The 20,392-nt window shown below is 47.3% G+C and overlaps 1 protein-coding gene across 2 annotated transcripts in view; it reads left to right on the top strand.

Moving 5' to 3' along the window:
• The window catches only part of SRGAP3 (SLIT-ROBO Rho GTPase activating protein 3), a gene marked incomplete at its 3' end in the record, with an annotated part of 111,354 nt that overhangs the window by 77,246 nt on the left and 13,716 nt on the right, over nt 1–20,392 (top strand). Inside the window, exons 7-12 of one of the 2 annotated variants that reach the window (XM_080625756.1) lie at nt 9,412–9,633; nt 10,127–10,228; nt 10,470–10,667; nt 11,885–11,969; nt 14,387–14,414; nt 20,255–20,285. In XM_080625756.1, the coding sequence (XP_080481882.1) occupies nt 9,412–9,633; nt 10,127–10,228; nt 10,470–10,667; nt 11,885–11,969; nt 14,387–14,414; nt 20,255–20,285 (666 nt within the window). Of the gene's footprint in view, nt 1–9,411; nt 9,634–10,126; nt 10,229–10,469; nt 10,668–11,884; nt 11,970–14,386; nt 14,415–18,228; nt 18,332–20,254; nt 20,286–20,392 lie in introns of both variants that reach the window. The other variant, XM_080625755.1, reaches the window with a different exon arrangement.

The following is a 20,392-nucleotide window of genomic DNA, read 5'->3' as shown; positions in this document are numbered from 1 at the left end:
TGGAGCTTCTGCTTTTATGTTCTCTTTCTCATTTATTTTTTAAGCAAGAATGACTTTTATTAATGGAGTTTTAGGGACTTGGACTTCTTGGAGAGCTGCCGAGTTCCATTTTAGTCCTGGCTGTTTGTATGATTCCTCCCAACTTTATTTCCTTGCTGACAGTTCCACTGGAGTCAGCAGATGGCTTTTCTTCCGCACTCCAGGAATCCCTTCAGGGGACTTTAGCTAAAGCATCTTCAACTCCGTGCAGTTAAATTCCCCTAGTTATATACATTCTGTTCACCAAAGAAAACAAAATCTTGGCTGTGGGAGCTGCTCACAGGTGTCCTAATTTTAAATCCTCAAAGGAAGAGCAGATTATTTGAGCAGACTTTTGTACATATTCAGTGTATTGTGCACATGCATGGCGGGGAGGGTTTCAGTACAGATTCCATTCACTGTCTCCCACTAGTACTGAAACTGGTTGAAAGAAAAGGCAGCCATCAGATCCAGCAGCATTGGGCTTCCTATAGGAAAATAAAGAAAAGAGAGTGTTTTGAAATGAAGAAAACAGATATTTTTAGATGTAGTTTTAGAGTTAGAATTTTAATCTTAGTACGTTTAACCATGATAAGAAGATGGTGCCATTTGCAAGCACCAGGTCTGTACCATAGCGATATGCAGGATACAGGTCCTCTGCCCCTTGGGGCAGCCCTGCTGTTTAATGGGACACAGCAGAGGGGCTCTGAGCACAGAAGGTGAATTTTGCCATTGATCAAGAGCCAGCAGAGCCCTTGACTGCAGCAGCGTGAGCAGAGTGGGCAATGCAGGGCCCTCTGTGTCTGTGCAGGGGGAGTGCGTCTGCAGGACTTGAGTGCGGAGGGGCTTCATGGTAGGAGCAGAGTTCTGTTTTAGCTCAGACCATGGCTAACTGTGCTTTGATGGGATCCCACCAGTGCCCGTGTACTGCAGTTATGGAAGTGCTCCTGGCTTCTCCACCCTGTGTCACCAAGGCGGATGATTGATGATGTAGCGGGCAGTCTTTCCAGGACGCAGGAGGGGTGATGGTGCTCTCGCACACGCTTCACATCAAGCACAAATTGCCATGTGCAGGTTTTGATTTGTAGGCAAATCTGAACCGTCAGGATGCTGGAGCAGCTAATTTAGCACCATTTCCCCCAAATCCCACCTGGCTCAGTGTCACCCATTAGGCACAGCCTTGACGTATCTTGTGCCCTCGGCATCACCGCAGCACAGTGACTTCTATAACAAAGCCATTCTGCTAATCTCCTGCTCTGGCGAGAAAGGAGGTCTCAGCTGCTCCGGGAAAGGGTGGAGAGTCCTCCTGGGGCTGTGGTTTTAATGAGAAATGTAAAACTCGATCAGAGGAGCCGTGAAGTGGCACAGAGCATGTCTGCCCTCCCTCCGTCTCCAGTGGCCTTTGTTTTGTCCTTCAGAGAGGAAGAGAAGAAAGCAGAGACAGATCCAATTAGACTTGGGCCCAAAGAGCTGTGCCTCTTCCCTCGAAAGAAGCCTGTGTTTATATTAAAACGCCTGGGTTCATCTCTCATTTCTGTCATTAGCTATGTGACCAAGTTAATCTCTTTGGCCCCATATGTGAAGTGGAGATAAAGCTGCTTACCCGTCCCTCCGGAGATCTGTGTGAAATGGCTGTGAAATATTTTGAAATGGTCACATGAAAGATATCACTAGATTTAGTGGAGTAAAACGTAACGGTCAGTGTCAATGCGTCCTGAGCCACCAAAACTTGTTCAGCCTCCTGTAAATCCTTTTAAACCAGCAGCTTGCTTCTCTATGGATTAGTGTGTTTGGCATATCTGAGGCAAACAAGCAAGTAAAAGAGAGGAATTGTGAGCAATTTAATGTTGTTACTGCCAAATGGTTCAGTCCCTAGGAAACTGAGCTGATGGCATTGTCGTTTTTCACATGGTCAAGTGATGCTTATTGAAGTTACAAAACAGAAACAGCAGTCAAAGTTGTTGTGCCAAAAAATCTTCAGTTGGCTTTACTTACTGCACAGTAAACTCTAGGTTTTGCAGCAATGTCAAGAGAGTAGAGGCCAGAAAATATAAGTGTATAATATATCTTTTAAAGAAGGAGTAAAGAAAAAATGAGGAAGAAGGGGAACAGAGCAGAGCAAATAAGAGCTATTTGTTTCCAGCTAGCACTGGGTACTGTGCAGGACTAGGAGTTAGGCTGATGTTACCTGGTAAGTAGGGTGATCGATGGCAGACTAGCTGGGATGCTCAGGTTTTAATCTGAGACTTCCCACTTGCGCCGATGAGGCACGGGGTCCGGTGCCGTGCCACCAGCCTTGGCAGTGGGACTGTCTGAGCTGGGTTGTCAGACACCATGGCTGTATTCCATGTGTGGGTCTCAGCCTGCCAGATAAGAAGGAGACTCAAAGGTGCGGAAGCCACACACCACTTTATTAGGATCTATTTTTAGGCATCTCCTGCAGCTCATGTCATGGTTGTTTCTATCAATGGCTAATGCCTGGGCATGTCTGTGCCTGCAGAGCTTTGCTTTGTGCAGCGCTTTCCCTGTGTGACTGCACAGGGATGTTCCTCTGGCCTGAGCGGCTCTGCGTGATGCCACTTGCTTTAATGAAGAGATACTGATTTACACAAGCAGAGGGTCTCTTCTGGGGGTTTACTCTCTTGTTTGAAGTGATTTTTTCCAGCATAAAGAGCTTTCCGGTTCCACAAAGGCACAGAGGTTCCTCCCACCCTGTCCTTTGACTGGGCTCTCTGCCAGATACTAGGCTCCTGCCAGCCCCAAGAGCCAGGTATGTTTTATCATGGAGACTCCATGCAAAGCATCACCATCACCACACTGTCATGCAGAGCAGCATCTGTAACTCAGAACTTGAGCTCTCCCAGGAGGAGTGCTTGTACAGCAGCTTACCATGTGGGCAGCTGCAGCTAGGAGACTTGGCTTCAGGGTATTTCAAATAAAGTCAACAGTGCAGCAATAAAAAGAATAAACAGCTTCCACCAGGAGGAATTAGGCTGTCTCAAGAGGCTCAGTGCTCTTTACTACACGGCTCCTGTGTCCCTCTTACCCGGTTTACTGCAGGGACAGCAGATTGGGAATGCCACCACAGCCCACAACTGTCCCTGCGGCCAGGGAGGGAGCTCTGGAAAACAGAAAATAGGTGTTTTTAGGAGGTGCTGTCACTGACTTTGCAGAGAGCAGTGAGATGAGGAACTACACAGACACATGAGTGCCAGCGCTTCTCAGTGGGAGGCTGCAGTGGATGCTAGTGACCGTCCATGACTACACATGCAGGGGATGCTGTGTGGCCCTGGGGGTGAAGAACAAAGCCCTCGGCTGCTGTGGATGCAGAGTTAACCCTTGAGCTTCAACTGTGGGGGCAACAAAACACACCTGAGCTTACAGGGAGCCCCAGGCAGTAGTCCTGTTGTGTGAATTGCCTGGGCAGGGCAGAGGTTGTCAGTGGAAATGGGTGATAAAACCATAACTATCCATATGCTTTTTAATGCTTTATGCATTTTAAGAGAATTAATGGAGTAAAAAGGATTAGATATGTATGGCTTCTTTCAACACAGAGCTGCTGTGGATGAAGGAGAGGAGGGGAAGGAGCTGCATTTATTTACTTGATCTCCTTTCAGGAATTTCATTGGGTCATAGAATTTGACATAAAATTTGACATAATTTTTTCATCTACCAATACCCCAGTTTAGTAAACTTCCATTACTCTTCTGTATGCAGCTAATAATTAATAATAGCTCACTGTTTGTAAGCAGGAACCATAAATCACCATACTCTAGTAACTAAGCTGTTCTCGCAGTACTATATTAAACTGCAAGAATCGAACCAATACCCACTTCTTAAATTTTGCCAGTCCTGGCTTTAATAATATGGCAAACCTACGTTTTTTCGCCAAAGTTTGCATGTAGCAAACAGTTTATTCCTCACGTGGATACCACAGACGTTGGATGTGGCTTGCTAAGTTAATTAAGCCCATGTGCTGATTGTTTTATGATTTAGAAGTGTCATGCAGACTGTAAATCTTACTACCTGAAGACTATAATCAGTCTTTGGATGATAGACCTTGTTAGCCTGGTACAAAAAAGCAACACTACTTTCTGTTAGAGAGCAGAATTTCTTCTTGATGCTTCAGGCTGCTTTTCCCAGTAGCTTGAAAGAATAGCCTCGAGGTTTTAATGTCCTTAAGAGATCAATTTACCAATGCATTAATCTTAAAAGCAAAATCAGAACACCACCACCCCAAACCCAACCAACCACAAACCCCATTGAAAACCCTGCAGAAAATACACATGGGAGAGGGTGTAGGTTAAAAACCCTCCAGAAAGAAGCCTGCTCCAGGGACCATAGGATTAATTAACGATAGCTAAATTCAAAAAGGACTACGTAATATTTGGCTCTGTAATACTTACAGTTAAGGAACCTTTGATTAGAGATAATCAAATCTCATGCTTCAGGGCGTGAGTTGATTACTGCAAGGGTCAGGGAGGATCCTGTCCTTCCCCTGCAGTACCCACACATCATTCCCTGTTCGGCTAAAAATAAATCAGTTGTTCAGGAGTTTTTATGTCTTGGTTGCTGCCTCAGGCAAAACACTGAACTTGATGGACTGTTCCTCTGGAAGGGATTTATGGTGACTGTCAAACACTGCAAGCCAGGCTGCGGCGTGCATGGGGGACCCTTCACTCAGTTCAGGAAACACCTTAAAAACAGGTACTTGTCACTGGGTATAGGAGAAAGCCCACCTGGCAGCATACAGCACATCCACCTAGTGTTATGGCATGGGCTTCTCTATTCCTGGCCTCAGACCACAGAAACCTACTAGCTCCCTGTTTAATGTGTTACGACAGCTGATGTACTGTGTTGTGATACAGGCATGGTTTTGTTGTGAGTCAGAAATACAGGAGCTCACGTTGGGAATCCAGGGTGGTTTGGTCCCGTGCTGTGCCAGATGTGCAGATCACACCTTCACCCCATGCAGCTGATGTCTGGGGCATGAGCTGCATCCGAGCCCCTCCATGTGGATGGTGTCTGGGGAGTGATGTCAGCATTGGCATTCTGTGGGCAAAGGAAGGATTTTGCCGGGTGGTGCTGGGCTGCAGCTCACCTCTGCGTGGCGAAGGGGCCTGCCTTCAGGTTGGTTTCAGGTTCTTTCAGCGCCCTCTTTGGCAGAGGAGCTGCTTATTAGGTTTGGATAGGCCTCAAATTGCTAAAACTTAAAAGACAAGGTCTTTCATTGCCTCTCTATTTAAGAAGTGCACTTTCTAGGGCTGTACCCACTTCCCAATGCTGAGAAGTTCAGCAACCCTTGAACCCCCTGGCACAGTGTGGTGAGTGCCTCCATCACTGCATCTCATCTCCTTGGCACTGCCATGCACTTCAGCATCCCCAACAGTGGCATCAAACCTGCAGGGGAATGAATGTTATGGGTGATATTCATCAAAGAGAGAAAGCCCTTGCATTTGCTTGCTTGTTCCCATCTTTTCTGAGCAATTAATTGTGGCTGCTGATGCATCTCAGCCCTTTCTGCCTCCTCGTGGTGTGGTTTAATTTCCTTTACTGTCTGGCTACATCTTATAGCACAGCCTGTTTGGTGTGATGCAGCATTGCTTTTTCACAAGCATTTCTCATACCTTGGCTACAATATACCTTTTGTAGTAGGGTTTGTTTTGATGCTGCTCTGCTTTGAGGGAAGTGCAGTGATTGCAGGCTGCAGAGGTGTGACTGTTTTCTGCATATTTAACACCTAGCAAATAAATGTTCTACATAAAAATGAATGAGAACAGCCTGTTTGTGTTCTCTTTGAACATTCTTTCTAAGATCTGAAGATAGAGGTGTGAGTTAGGCTCTCACATAGTACCCAGCGTTGTCATGGCCAAGCACAAACATCATTCTGGTAAAACATTATTTCATGTTTGCAACAGACACATCAAATATCTCTGAAGTATTTAACCAGCGAGGAACCTTTTAGTGTTTCTGTTTCCACTCCTACATCTAAAATGGGGTTACTGGCACTGGGATTCACAGCCATTAGTGGTCTTCTGCAGCCCCTGGCAACCACCTCTGGTGCAGCTGTAGGGTGAGCAGTGGGACACACACACACACACACACACACACACACACACACACACACATTTGGCTGCTTCCACAGTGTTTTGGCCCAAACCAGCTTGCTTGAGCTCTGGGGTGTCGGTTTATTTCTGAAGTTGAACACTGTAATATTTCCACCCCTTGCAGGGGTGTTACCAGACTTAATGAATTAATATACTTAGAGCTTTGAGCTCTCCAGATGAAAGGCGCTGCAGAAGGGCTAAGGATTATTATTTGTGGTTCTAATTTATTTTCCATCAAAGGGATGAGAGGGGTGAGAAAATGCCATTTGTTCTGGAGCTGGGAGCAGGAGTTTGAAGTCTTTTTATTCTTTCTTTTTCTTTTCCCCTCCCCTTTGTGTGTTTCTCTGGGAATTTCATGGAAGTCCCTGAGCTGTCTTTTCTTCTCTGGGCACCAGCGTGTGAAGCAGCCGGCACAGTGTTAATCACCAGGGACTTCAAGGGTTGTAGCATGTTAGGGAACTGCCTGCCCTGGTTTTCAGTAGCAACTGATTTCCGGGCATTGCAAATAACTGCTAGCTACAGCGTGAGTTCAGCATCAAAGTAAAGGAAAGATTTCACATGGAATTCTTTCTCAAAAGCATCTGGCAACACTCTGAGCCCCGTCTCCTCTGGTTCTATGGCATTCAGTGATTTTCCTTTGTAACAGCTCAGTTTCGTATGCTTTGGGAGTTCCCACCCTCAAACAGTGGCAGATATTTTCTTCTGATATTATTTTTTTCGTGTCAGTCAGCAATAATTTCCAGGGGATGGGAGATGCACTGGGAAATGTGCGCAATCCTGTTTTCAGGATGCAGAACTGCAGTCGACTGGTCATGGAGGGAGAGTAGGGTCTTCTCCAGCATTGACATGGGGGTCTCAGCCTCAAACAGGCTGTGGGGGCCAGGTCCACGCTCGTGCTCCAAGCACAGAGCTCGCCTCTTGTCTCCTGTGGCTCTGGGCCTGCCGGGTGCTGAGGACAGCAGGGCAGCTGGGGTGCTGTGTTGCCTTGACTCATCGGTTTCTGTGTGCAGCCCTGGAGCGCTTGTACAGACATTCATGCTAAGATTATTTCCTAGGAGAGACTTGCGGCGCTAGAATGAGGTTTTGCCCCAAGTGGTGAAGAGAAATTGGCCCTGTTTTCTTGGTTTTTATGTTGTTTGGTGATTTATTAAAGCAGAGCTGTACCAGTCCTTAACTGCCTGTGTTTTCAACTAATAAGATTAGAAGCTAAATAGAAGCAGGATAAGTGGTGGATTATGACCATTCAATAGGTCCTGTAAAAATCCTCATTATTGGATGTGTGGTTTCACTGCTTTAAAAGACTAGATGGGGACAGGCAGGCTGTTGTGTATCTGTGAGCAGGAATCAGCCCGCTGTGGTTTTACTGCCGCTTTAGCACAGACTAAATCAAATACAGCTCTGCGTGTGACTTAATCTGAGCTGAGAGTTGTCTCTTCAGATCGGCAGAAAGCACAAGATGACTTCTTTGTGCTTGTGGCACCAGCTGAGTTTTCATATTTCACTTTTTGAGTTTATCAGTACTGATATTCTGATGCAGAATCACTTTTTGTGCCTTTCTGCATGGGTTCAGTTAATGCCTGTGGATGCTGTAAAGTTGGGGAAGGTGCCTCTGAAATGACAGCTCCCAAAAGGAGCTGCTGTGGAAAACTTGGTCTTGTTTTGGATCCTCCTGGCTGTTTTTGGTGGGGATACATTGGAGTTGAAGCCACTCACTGTAGGCCTGCTCATGCTGTGCTGGGGTGGTTTTGTTACAACTCAGACAGTGAGAACTTCCTACTCATTCCTTAATCTGTGTAGCAGATTATTATTCTGCCATGTAAATTGTCCTGTGATGGTTTTCATGTAATAAGATGTTGCTGCCCACGGTTAGTTCGGTGCTACATACCATGGAAGGTATTTCTCATGGCTTCCTTTTCTTCCATGGAAGTGCCTGGGCACATCTCTGCAGATCACAGTGTTTGCGTGTAGAGGTACCTGAACAGCTTCAGACCATGAGCGTGCCACAGCTGTACCTGTGCTGTGCCAGGAGACAGGAAGACATGCACTGGGGATGTATGATTATGAAATGCCTCGCAGAGGATAAAGCCATAATCATCTAACTTTATGACCTCTATCAGGAACTCCAGCCCTCTATTACATCCCAGAAGTATGTGTGCTTCAGTTTTGGACTGCAGCCCTTCTGTTCCACTGCGCTCTCATACAGCCCCACAGTGTGGCTCAGGCTGATGTGTTGCACTCCTCCTGCTTCCAGCATCCTCTGTCTTGCCTTTTCCTGCAGAACAACATCTGATAACCTCTGGATTTTGGGTGCTGCTTTGGTGTTTATCCTTGCCCCCTCGCTCAGGACAGAGCCAGCTGGTCAGACCACAGCCCTGCAGAGGTTTGCTCTGTCAAGGCTCCCATCAGGGATGGGAGGAGGGTTGCTGAAAGTTGCTTTGTGCTCAGCTGTGATTAAGCATTCGTACCAGCAAATCCCTATGCTGTTGCTATACTTAACATGCCAAACTCAATTATATTGAGAAGAGAGTTTAAAAACAGGCTTTTGTCTAATGTACAGTAGTTTGGCAGCAATTAGCTCTGAGTTTTATCATTTTCCCCAAGGTGAACATGAGAATGATCAGTTATGCAGAAAAAGCTGCTCCATCATGAGAGAGGAAGGCAACTTCCTAGCGAGGATAAAAGGGTTTGCACATACTGCAGGGCATGTTTCTCATGGCTGCCTTGCTCAAATGTCCGTCTGTGTTTGATAACTTTGGGAAATGGTTTCTTTGTGTAAAAAGCGCTTGCAGGGCAGTTCGCAAGGTGAGAAGGGAAGCTCTGGGGGCAGGCAGTGGCACAGGACCTCTGGGCTCTTCTTTCCCGGGGGTCTCTGTAGGGTACAGGGTTTGCCATCAGTGGGGCCTCTCTGGTCACACTGGCCGTGGGGCTGAGCCAGCAGCCAGGGAGAGCTATGCTTTTGGATGATTATTTTCCTCTATCCTGTCTGAAAAGATCCTATGTCCTCCCCAGTGGAGTGAAGGGTATGAAACCGTGGTGTGTTGTCAAGGTCCAGTGCGGGGTCACGGTACTCTCTGGCTGTTTGTTCCCTGATACTTCTTCTCCTTCAGTCCTTTTTCCTTCTTGCCTTTTCATGTGGTATTGAGTACACTGTTAAATGTGCCCTGTTGCAACAGGGCTGGTGTTTCTCTGGGACATAGAATACTTTTGAGGGTGTTCAATGTACACATGACCCTCCAGAGCAAGGGTGGGAGCGTTTGTGTGACGAGACCCTTCCTTGGTGTTTCAGTGCTGTGATCTGGGGTTCCACGCCAGCCTCGCTCGGACCTTCAGGACATATCTGTCTGCTGAATACAACCTGGAAACCTCCCGCCACGAGGGCCTGGACATCATCGAGAACGCTGTGGACAACCTGGATGCACGGAGCGACAAGCACACCATCATGGACATGTGCAACCAGGTCTTCTGCCCTCCGCTGAAGTTCGAGTTCCAGCCTCACATGGGGGATGAGGTATTGTACTCACCCAAGGGGCTGCAGAGCCCTCGCAGCCTGGCTTGGGCTGGGTTTCTCTTCTTAACCATCACTGTTAAGTTACTTCTGACTCCTTACCCCTCTGTGCTGTCTTCACACACTGCTATTCCTGTTTCCTTTCTTAATGAGACACTTAGCTCATTAGGGCTCCTCCTTTCAATCTGCCTCTTGCTCTCTATTTCTGCCAATTAGGATGCCTGTGGTTTGATTCTCAGCTGAACTGCCCAACAGATTTGTAAAGCAGAGCTTTGATTTACCTGCTGTAATTGGAACATTTCAGATGGCTGCTTTCAAATGCTGGGTAGAAAATGCTTTGTGCTGGCCCAGGTCCAGGGCACTGTTGATGAGAAACTGGGTGATACAGTGTCCCTGGAGGCAGTGAGGAGCTTGTGGGTGCTGGAGGGAATCATTTGGGTATTTAAATGTGTGTGTATGGTCAATGCATAACCCACTGCATGCTCTCCTGTCTCAGGTGTGTCAGGTCAGTGCCCAGCAGCCTGTGCAGACCGAGTTGCTGATGCGGTACCACCAGCTGCAGTCGCGACTAGCCACCCTCAAGATAGAGAATGAAGAGGTAAGAAGTTGCTCTGGGTCTTGTGTTGGCCTCATGGGCAGCATTGAGCCTTTTACCCGTTACACAGTGGGTTTCCTGGGGTGCTCAGGTGTGGAGTCCTTCCAGCAACAGTGCTGAGAGTACCCAGTGAGTGCAAGCACAAGCCTGGTGCTTAGAAGCTGTGTGTTGGCCATTTTTTTTTTTGGCTCAGAATATGTCACTTTCCCAGTCTGCTTCAAAACCCTGCTTCTTTTTCTGATAGGTACGAAAAACTCTCGATGCCACAATGCAGACTTTGCAGGACATGCTGACAGTGGAAGATTTTGATGTTTCAGATGCCTTCCAGCATAGTCGCTCCACTGAGTCAGTCAAATCGGCTGCATCAGAGACCTACATGAGCAAAATAAACATCGCCAAGAGGAGAGCCAACCAGCAGGAAACTGAAATGTTCTATTTTACAGTGAGTCTCATCTCATGCCATAAAGGACACAAAGCATTAATTGCTAGGGCTGAGTACAATATAAGTGCTCATTAGGAAAGAGCAAGAACCAATTCAGTCTCTAAGTATTTGTCTTCTGCTGATTTGGGTTTAGAATGCATTTTTCAGTGGCAGGGCAATGCATAGGGAATGACAATCCAGGGTCTGCCTTGTTCTATTTGAAGGAACAACGGCAGCAACCGGTTGTGACCGACAACTTACAGATCTCAGTGTGAGTGGCTCAGAGCAGGGCAGCAGGCTCCAGCCAGCCTCACACTGTGTCACCATTCAGTGCCTGCTCCTGGAGGCCTTTACAGTTTTGAACCATCAGTGAAGCCCTTCCTTTTCTGGCTCACACAGCTAAAATTTGCCCTTGATGCATGGGGCGAGCTGAAGTAGTCGCATCTGATGCAGGGTGTTGGAGGCTTTGTGACAGCCTGTCTTTTTGTGCACTGAAATAGCCCTAATTTAAGCATAGTTAATAGGCTAAAGATAATAGCATCTTGTGACATATTACATATGCACAGAAAATCTTCTAGTTTCTCTTAACAATATTGTTATTATTCCAATTCAGGGGGCAAGAAAATTGCAATTTTTGTTAGAGTTGTGCTTGGGGTTTTTTTATGTTATGCTTTTTGTAAGAATTTGAGCTTTCCCATTCTCTTTCCTTTTCTATCTCCTTCTTTCTCATTCCTCTTATCTGTAAAATTACTTCTCTTGAGTGTTACTGGGTGTCAAACAGTCTCACAATGAGATGAGAAGTTGTGCTGCACAGTTAGTGTGGCCCAGCACATAAAGCGCCTGACCTGGGAAGGTCTCATGCACTGGGAGTTCTCGCTCTGCAGCACTTGTTTGCACAAAGGCAGTGAAGGGAAAGCCTCTTTTGATTTTCCAGGCCATTCCCAGAGGCCTGACAAAAGAAAGCTTGCTTTGAACTTTTCGGACCTCCTTGCATTCCCAGGCAGGAGGTGCAGCACCAAGGAGACCAGGCTAATAAGATCATCAGGACTGTGGCTGGAGCAGTGAGAAGTGATTAGACTGCGCTCAGCCCTGCGGCACATCTGATGTCTGGGTTGTTAGAGCCTGTCAGCCTCGCCGAGCCCCCCTCCAGCAGCCCCCTGAGCAAATGTGTACATCAATGACAGGCTGTTTTTGCCAAGAGTGTGTACCCACCTTGTTTGTTTTATTTCTAATTCCAGAAATTTAAAGAGTATTTGAATGGCAGTAACCTTATCACGAAGCTCCAGGCTAAACACGACTTGCTGAAGCAGACTCTTGGAGAAGGTGAGTCGCGGGGTTAGGTCCAGGGAGGAACCTTCTCACCACAGGAGACAGTTTTAAACCAGGCGTCATCTTTGTGTTACCTGTGTCTGTGTTTTCCTGAGTGACTGATGGCTTCTGTGCTTGGCTGCTACTACTAAGTTTAGCTAGTGACATGCTAAAATCATTATTTCCTTGGAATATTACTCTTTTCCCACCTTTCTTTGGGAGTGCACTTACAGAGATTTGTTGGAATCTTTGTGTGTCCTAAAGTGCTGTGTTACTTCTCCAGCAGCAAGGAGATTTCCCACCCGCTCCAGCCCTCTGCCTTTTTCTTTCTGTCCCCCTTTTTCCCCCTCTTAGTGCAGCCCTGAACATGTCCATTTTCTTGTCCTCGATGCTGTGTTTCTGTATTACAGATTTGACAGCAGGAAATGTCCCCCCTGAACACAGGTTTTTGACTTGCTCTAAACTAGAACTGCAAAGTCATCCTTGTTTTTAAACTAGTTTTTTCCATAGGAAGCTTTTATTACCCCAGATAACTTGACAGGTTTGGTTTAGAGCACATACACGCAAACAGGCTTCATACAACAGAAGGGTAGTACCTCCTGGGGGAGGCAGGAGCAAATTGCTCTAGGTGGGTTAAACTGCTGCTGATGTGCAACCATATCCCTGGGAGAAGCTTTTAGCACTTTCAAAGGGCTTTAAAAAATTGCATGATTTCCAGTGTAAAGAAGATAGATGTGACTTGTGTCCCAACGCTTCAACAGGAGAGAATGTATTTAAATTAAGGTACACAAATGGTCCATGGTCTTGTTTTAGTGATACAAAAATTGGACTCCTCATTGCAGAGTTAATAAAAAAAAAAAAAGAAGGAATAGCTTTTTTTTGGGTGTTTTGCCAAACGTTTTCTCTGCCAAATTTATTTCGCCTTAAAATCTGTCTTCTAGTTAGATCCTGCGGTATGTTCCACTCAGTGAATACTGAGCCCAGTCAAGGCACAATATGTAAACACAAGGCAGGCTGCAAGGGTAGACACTAAAACACTTGCTTTCCCCAGGAGTCTCAGAACTCCATGTAGCACCTTAGCCCCTCATCACCCTGCAGCAGCAGGTCAGTGCCATCCCTTCTGCATCCTCCTCCAGCATGGGTCCGAGTTCAGGCTTTGACTTCAGCAAGGGGGATGCAGCACATGCTGCACAGAGATTGGACCCATCTAAACTCTCCCCCAGGATCCCAGATCTTGGTGCAGAAAAGAACTCTGTTGATTGGAGACAGTGCCAAGACTCCTGTGGATTGGTGGAGGAAGCGATGAATCTGTTGAAGGTCAATTTGATCACCATCCTGCTCTCTCACACAAGAGCCATACTATCACCATACTTAGGAGGAAGAGTGCAGGGTCAGGCATTTGAGTTCTCTAGAGTTGTGCAAAAAGCCCCTGTGGAAGACTTTCACATGAAAGCTGTCTGAATTTCTCCGAGGCCATGGGATCGTCTTGCCGTGTAGGCGTTCAGCAAATATTTAGCCCAGAAATACCAAATGCTGCGTTTCAGCATGAGCTGATTCTCATTAAGAAGAAGTCTGGATTTGCAAAATACTTGTGTGGAATTCTTTGCTTTTTCAGTGAGGAATTGGCTGCAAGCTTGCTTTCTGCAGGTGCCAAGGGAGAGCAGGAAGGAGGCATGTGCAGCCAAATGCTTCCTTTTATGTGTGTAGAAAGAAGAAGAATAAATCAGCTTTCCTGGCCTTGGGAGAAAGGCACAAACGGAATATGAAACTAGTTCAGATTTTTTCAGTGGGTTGACAAATACGCTTAAAAAAATGAACAGATTTTATCAGTGGTGATAGCTGCCATTTATTTGAGATCCAAGCACTAAAAATACACGAAGGGAATGAGAATATTGACAGCCAGAATAGAGTCTGCGTGATCGTGATTAGATGGGCTGTTATCTCACAGGAAAAGCTGGGGAACTGAATACTCTGCTGCATCCAGGTGCTATTAGCCATCCTCCATGAGGCACTTGGATAATCTCAGGGGCCTCCCTGAGGGCTTCAGCCCTTATCAGACTGCCCCTTTTCCATTTGGCTTGGCCAATCCCCAGCTGGTGTAACTGAGCACTTATTGCAGGGGACCCGCAGTGCGTCTGGTTATTTACAGGATGGGCTTCCTATTGCAAATAAACCTTTAATATGAGTGGGATTTGAAGATATTTTCCCTCTCTTGTGGCTGAATCCTGAGTTTCCAACATGTCTTTTAGTGGTGGCGGCTTGTATAGCAGCCAGCTCGGCATCTCCCCAGCCTGCAGGGCATGTTCAGCTGGTTCTTGCCAGAAGCCTTTAACCTAGAGCTCACAGAACCAGGAGTGAGTGTGTGATGTGTTTTAACAGTCATTTGGTGGTGACTAATGTGGAGACATGATGGAGACTTGTGTTTCTTACAGGTGAAAGAGCTGAATGCGGAACAACCAGGTGAGAGGTTTCTTCCACTTCATCTGCTGCTGGGAGGGGCTCGCTCTGGCAGGAGGAGGGTGGCTGTGGGAAGGGTTGTTTGCTTTGCTACTGGCACAGCTTGGCAGGGCTCACATTTAACCAGGTGCCCTGGGCTGGCAGGCTGGAGGGCAGGCAATCCCAGGCTCCCTATATCACTGCCCTACTCCTCAGCTGCATTGCCTGGAGTGGATTAATTAGGGTGATGACAAACAGGCCCTTGTTTTTGCTGCAGTGTAATTTCTAGCTGGCTGGTTCCGAAGTGCTTGGAAGCTCTGTGTCAGCACGGTGCAGTGCCTTGTAGCATAGCTGTGTTGTGTTCAGATAGTGCGACACTGGGTGCCTACCTGCTCCCTACCACCCCTGTTCATTTGAGGACTTTGATAAGCCTCTCCCAGCTCTGGCTTCCTTGTCTAGTAGTGCAGTGCATGCCTGTATTCAAACTTTCATCCCTCTAGCAGGAGGTAGTGTTGGGGGTGGATATAACAGGGAGGAGACTTTGATCTCTGTTCAGTCCATAAAGCATCTCCACAGCTTGCCATGAGTTTTCTGACAATAAGACATGGGCCAGCAAAGCTTCCAAACATCTCCCCAGAACATGTACAATCTCTCTGTGTTATCTTCTTACAACCCTGTTTCAGTTTTTAATAAAATTCCATACCAGCAAAAAACCTCCAAAGAGCAACATTCCGTGTCAGAAATGCTGCAGCAGATGGCAAAGCCTGGGCTGCCTTTCCAGGCAGGAAAGAGGCTGCCTTAGCACAGGGTGGCAGGACAGCAGGATGCCTTCCGGCCGGAGGGGACTGTGCTGCCAGTGCCAGGCTGAGAGTGGCGTCAACACTGGGCACCCACTGGGGTGGCAGAGCAGGGCAGCAAGGTGCTGTGAGGACAAAGAGGGGCCTTTCTTGCCTCACATAGGCAGTGTAACGCTGTGCTGATGGAGCTCCCCTTGACTGTGCTCCCAGGTCCCCTTTGCATCAGCACCTCTGCTGCATCCTTTCCCTGCGGATCCTAGTGCTGCTCTGCAGCACCCTGATGCCCTTGCTGCCCCTCGTGTGTTTGCAAGCACAGAGCTGGTGGGGCTACACACAGCCTGGGAGGGGAGCACCTTGGGGTGTGCCAGCATGGCTCTGCAGAGCTGGTGGAGGAAAGCACAGCCATACGGCTGGGTAACCTCACAGGGAGCATTTGCTCTGGAGTTCTTTGTTTATCAGGAGTGGGTACCCATGGGGTAGTGGTGTCGCAGGCCAAAGCAATCAAAGGAATGAATAGCAGCCTCCTACATGAGGGATGATGGCACAACTCCCTGCTGCTTCTGTTTGCTTGTGCTTCAGCAGTTGTTTTTCCTTCACAAAAGAAAACAAACAAGAGACAATCTTCTTGTGTGAGGCAGTGCTGCAAATGTAGGCAGAACAACCTTCCCACCAGATAGAGCCTGAGGCCAGGCTGCCCAGACCACCCTGCACCAGGACATCACCCAGGACAGGAGATTACACAGCAGCAAACTGCTCTGGGGCTGTTGTCTGCAGCACATGGCTGCTCAGCTGACGGGCACTATAAGGGACAGGGGTCATTTCTGCTCCTCAGTTACCAGTTGGAGGAGTGGTTAGAAGCTATAGGAGCATTGAGTCCAATTTCTTAATTAGAGGCCTCTGATTAAGGGACCAGCAGATCACAACTGTCACCTTTGCATCATAGCTCTGTGTAAATCATACATGCCCATTTGACTTTGCTCTGTGAGAACTTTTGCATGAAGGCTCCTAGCACTCATTTTGTTTGTATTTGCAGTCATGATGTCTCCTCTACAGACATCAGTACAGCCTGGGGGTATAGGACAGATCAGAAATTGGTTAGAGATAGAGATTTTATGCTGTTTTTCTCCCTTTATTAGATCCAGGCACTTCAGTTTTAATATCCTTCATTATCAGAAGAAGAAATAAAAATGTGAATAGCATTAATGAAAGCAGCCCTCATCACTACACTAAAATAAGTTACACGTTTCCATGGCCTCATTTCCAGAAGCAATAGGTGTCTGTTACCCTTGCTGAAGTCAACAGCATCTTCAAGGTCTGTTCTGCACTGATGAGCACTCGCAGTCACTAGCTATTAGGGGCAGGATCATGCCGCTTCCTAGTGCTCATGCCTACCTTTTCTGTTCTTATAGAGGTGCTGGTGGGTTTGCTTATCTGTGGTGACTGGGCTCACCTTTTTGTTTAGTGGCTTTAATCGTGGGAATGCCTGCCCGAAAGATGAAAACCCATTCACATCCCTGTGAATCCCAAGCAGAAGTTAGCTACAGGGGGGTTGAGATGTTCCCACTTTCCTGTTTCTGGCTGGCTATTCCATTTAGGAGACCTCATAGCAGCCTTTCAGTATCTGCAGGCGAGTTATAGGGATGCTGGGGATGCACTGTTCATTAGGGACTGTAGTGACAGGACAAGGGGTAATGGGTTAAAACTTAAACAGGGGAAGTTTAGATTGGATCTAAGGAAGAAATTCTTTACTGTAAGGGTGGTGAGGCACTGGAATGGGTTGCCCAGGAAGGTTGTGAATGCTCCATCCTTGGCGGTGTTCAAGGCCAGGTTGAACAGAGCCTTTGGTGGCATGGTTTAGTGTGAGGTATCCCTCTCCATGGCAGGGGGGTTGGAACTAGCTGATCTTAAGGTCCTTTCCAACCCTAACTATTCTATGATTCTGTGATTCTATAAACAGAATACCCTAGAGTTTCCCAGGGGTAGCTGTGGTTTATTTTGGATATATCAAGAAATATATAGGAACTCTTCAGCTGCCCTCGATCCGTTTTCAGACTGATGGAGCACTGAACTGGTGGAGGTAGGAGGCAGGTGTTAACAATCCTGCTGAGCACCAGAGCCTTAATTTTACAATGACATTTTACAATGTCATCCCTGGCACTAGCACAAGCACTGAGCAGCAGTTTTGATACTTGGCATCTCAGAGAGAGAGAATTGTAGCTGCATATTGTGGGTACCAAAGACAGTTAGGACCAGCTGTGTTTAATAGCTTTATTACTCTCTGGCTTGAATGAAGCAAGTCCTGTATGAATAGTGTTCCTGGCCACCTGTTGTTCATTCAGGCTGTGGTTCCTAGTATAGTTACTGCTCTGTCACTGTCTTACTTCTGGAGACAACTGTTTTCCACCATAGGAACTAGGACTCCAGGAAGTCCTCAGCAACAGCTAGTTAGATTGCTATATGTGGCTGCAGCTCAAGTGTGTCTGACATGGAAATACTGGAAGATTATGTGGATGGAAAGTGGTTGGATGGATAGTAGTTTGGCTTATTGCTGTTAAGTGCTTCTATTATCAAGATTAACTTGAATTTATTACTTAAATAAAGGCTGCGGTCTTGACCTTGACTTAAAATAGTGAACAGCTCTGATTTTACTCCAGGCAGCCTACAGGTTGGCTCTGCTGCTCTTCAGATACCTGCCAGCTGCACCCGGGCTCAGCCTCACCTTTGGGACCTGCAGAAGTGAGGCCATCATGGCATGGGCTCCAAAATGAGTTAGCTAAGTTAGTGCTCAAGTAGCACTGTGTGATGTGGCGGTGTGGAGCCCAGTGCTTTGCAGGTCCCCTGGTCCCGGTGGAGCCATGTCCATGCTGGAGATGCTGAAGCGTGAGCGGCTGCAGAGTGCATGGAGCCACATGTCGAGTCCTCACAAAGGGATTTTTCTGTTTGATTTATTTCTTATTCTCGGTCATAACCTTTGAGATCTCACCCTGTCATTGCATTTATGTTGGTATTTTGTTGATTTATTTTGTTCCATTTTCTCCCAGGCCCCCATGTCTTCCCCCTAAGCCACAGAAAATGAGGAGACCTAGGCCTCTCTCAGTCTATAATCATAAACTCTTTAACGGCAATATGGAAACGTTCATTAAGGTACTCGCTGGCTGATAGTAAGAGTTTATGAACGCTCTGAATGTAATGGTGGCTTTCATGTCCTAACTGCCAGCTGCTTTCCTTCCTCGGTGGTGTCTCTGGTCCGCCCTGCACCCAGTTGACGTGGCCAGCACAAGCTTTGCTTCAGTGACAATTTCTCTCCATAGTTGTCCTCATTTATTCCTCGCATTTCTCGTCCTGTCACCAGCACGAGGCAAGGTAGCAGTGAGGACCCTCGTGGCTGGTGGCTGTTGGCCATGCTGGCAGGCTGTGTAGCACAGAGCACTCTTGGCTGAGTGCCCACATCATCCTGTGCTGCTTCCACCCATCCTGGGAAGGAAGATCAGACAACAAGGGCTGCCGCTCAAAGGATCAGCAGTGCCTCCTACCTTCCCCTTTTCCACCCATTTTTCGTGGTCATTTCCCCTGTAGCTGAGGAAGACAAAATGACTCAAGCTCCCAGAAAGTGCTTCCCGGTTGTAAGCCTTGAATTGAAATACTACGCATATGGCTGGCTGTGTGGGAGGGTAGACATGCTATCCTCATCCTTAAATAAAATACATTAATAATAACCAGCCCAGCTGGCTCATCTCTGTGCCAATGGCTGATCAGTGGCTGATGACATTTCGTACAGCTCGGCACTTACTGGGAGTCTGAAGGCTCCTTCCCGCAGCCCCAACAGGAGGGATAGCCAGCAGCGAGGGCAGGCGAGAGCCATGTCAGTGCGGAGCTGTTTGCTGCTCCCATGGGAGCTCTGAAAGCACCAGGAGAGGTGACACTGCAGCTTGCACTGCGGCCCGTGCTGGCGCTCAGCTGGGGCCCCGGACTCAGCTTCCAGTGCTGGAGCAAAGTAATTCCTAAGTGGCTGCGAGTCGTCTCCTCCAAACCATCACTGATAATGTGCAGCCTTCATAAATGTGGGCCAGAGTATTTTCTTCATTTAAGCTGGGATGAACCCAGATGAATTCAATTAATATCAGTGCAGTCCCAATGGAAAGGGCTCTGCCTGTCCCAGGAAATTACCATGAAGAAGTGATTTGAGAAGAAAAATGAAGAGCTGTGGATGTGGGATTTGTCCCGAAGGACACCTCCAGCTATCTAGCTGCTAATCCTCCAAAATCCAGCACTTTGCTATTGCTTGGCTGCTGGAAAGGTTTCCAAAGGAAGCAATGCAGTTCCAGTTGCTTAGAGTGCTTAAATCCTGCACTGAAGAAAGCTTTCGTGAAAACACTGTAGGAAGCAGTCATGACAAACTGCTGGATTAGGAAAACTAATGGGCATTGTATGTCTGAGATTTATTCTCTTAGGCTCTTTTAGTGCAACAATAAGCTTGAGGGCGATGTTTATAAACAGTGCACAGTCACAAGTAATATACAGACCCGACTGACAAAGCCAGTAATCCCTTTAATACTTGTAATTATTCCTTCCTTAAACTGATTTTTACGTCCAGCCTATCCAGGGCTGTGGAGGAGGAATTATCTGCAGTGGAAATTCATCTGAGCAGGCAGGTGTCCTGTGCCAGCACAGACTTCTCACTGACAGTGCTGTGCTGCTGGGGTTGTTCTTGAGTCTGGGGGGCCCCATGGGACACAGGGTCCCCCCACACCAGAGTAGCTCTCCCCAGAGCTTTGCCTGCAGCCCAGGCAGGGGCTGGCAGCATCCCTTGGCTCTGAGAATGCCACAGCATCAGGGAGGGAAGAAATCCAAGAGGCTGTTTGTTCAGGTCGCTGAGGCTCGGGTGCAGTGTGCCAAATGGGGTTTGGAAGGGAGGGTGCACAGCCTGAAGGCTTGGGTTGGACTTTGCTAAGCTGCCATTGCATTTGAGCGTTCATGGCCTTCGAAAGAGATGCTCGCCTCTAACTGAACTTACCCTTGCTTAATCTTTTCTTTTTCTCCCGCTCTGCTGCTTTTTTGTGTTCTCAGAGGAAGGAGGAATGCGCGAACAAGAAATCAGGTATTTACCGGAGGCCCGTCTACGAGACGGAGTAAATTAACCAGAGAGATGCAACTGTACTCTAATGGAAAAAACAACCAAACGAAGCCCCTGAGGAACATAAATGT

This window comes from Psittacula echo (genome assembly GCF_963264785.1).
Source record: "Psittacula echo genome assembly, chromosome: 9".
In the NCBI taxonomy this organism is placed as follows: domain Eukaryota; kingdom Metazoa; phylum Chordata; class Aves; order Psittaciformes; family Psittacidae; genus Psittacula; species Psittacula echo.
The sequence above is the reverse complement of the archived record's forward strand: the minus strand, read 5'-3'. Positions and strand labels throughout refer to the sequence as shown.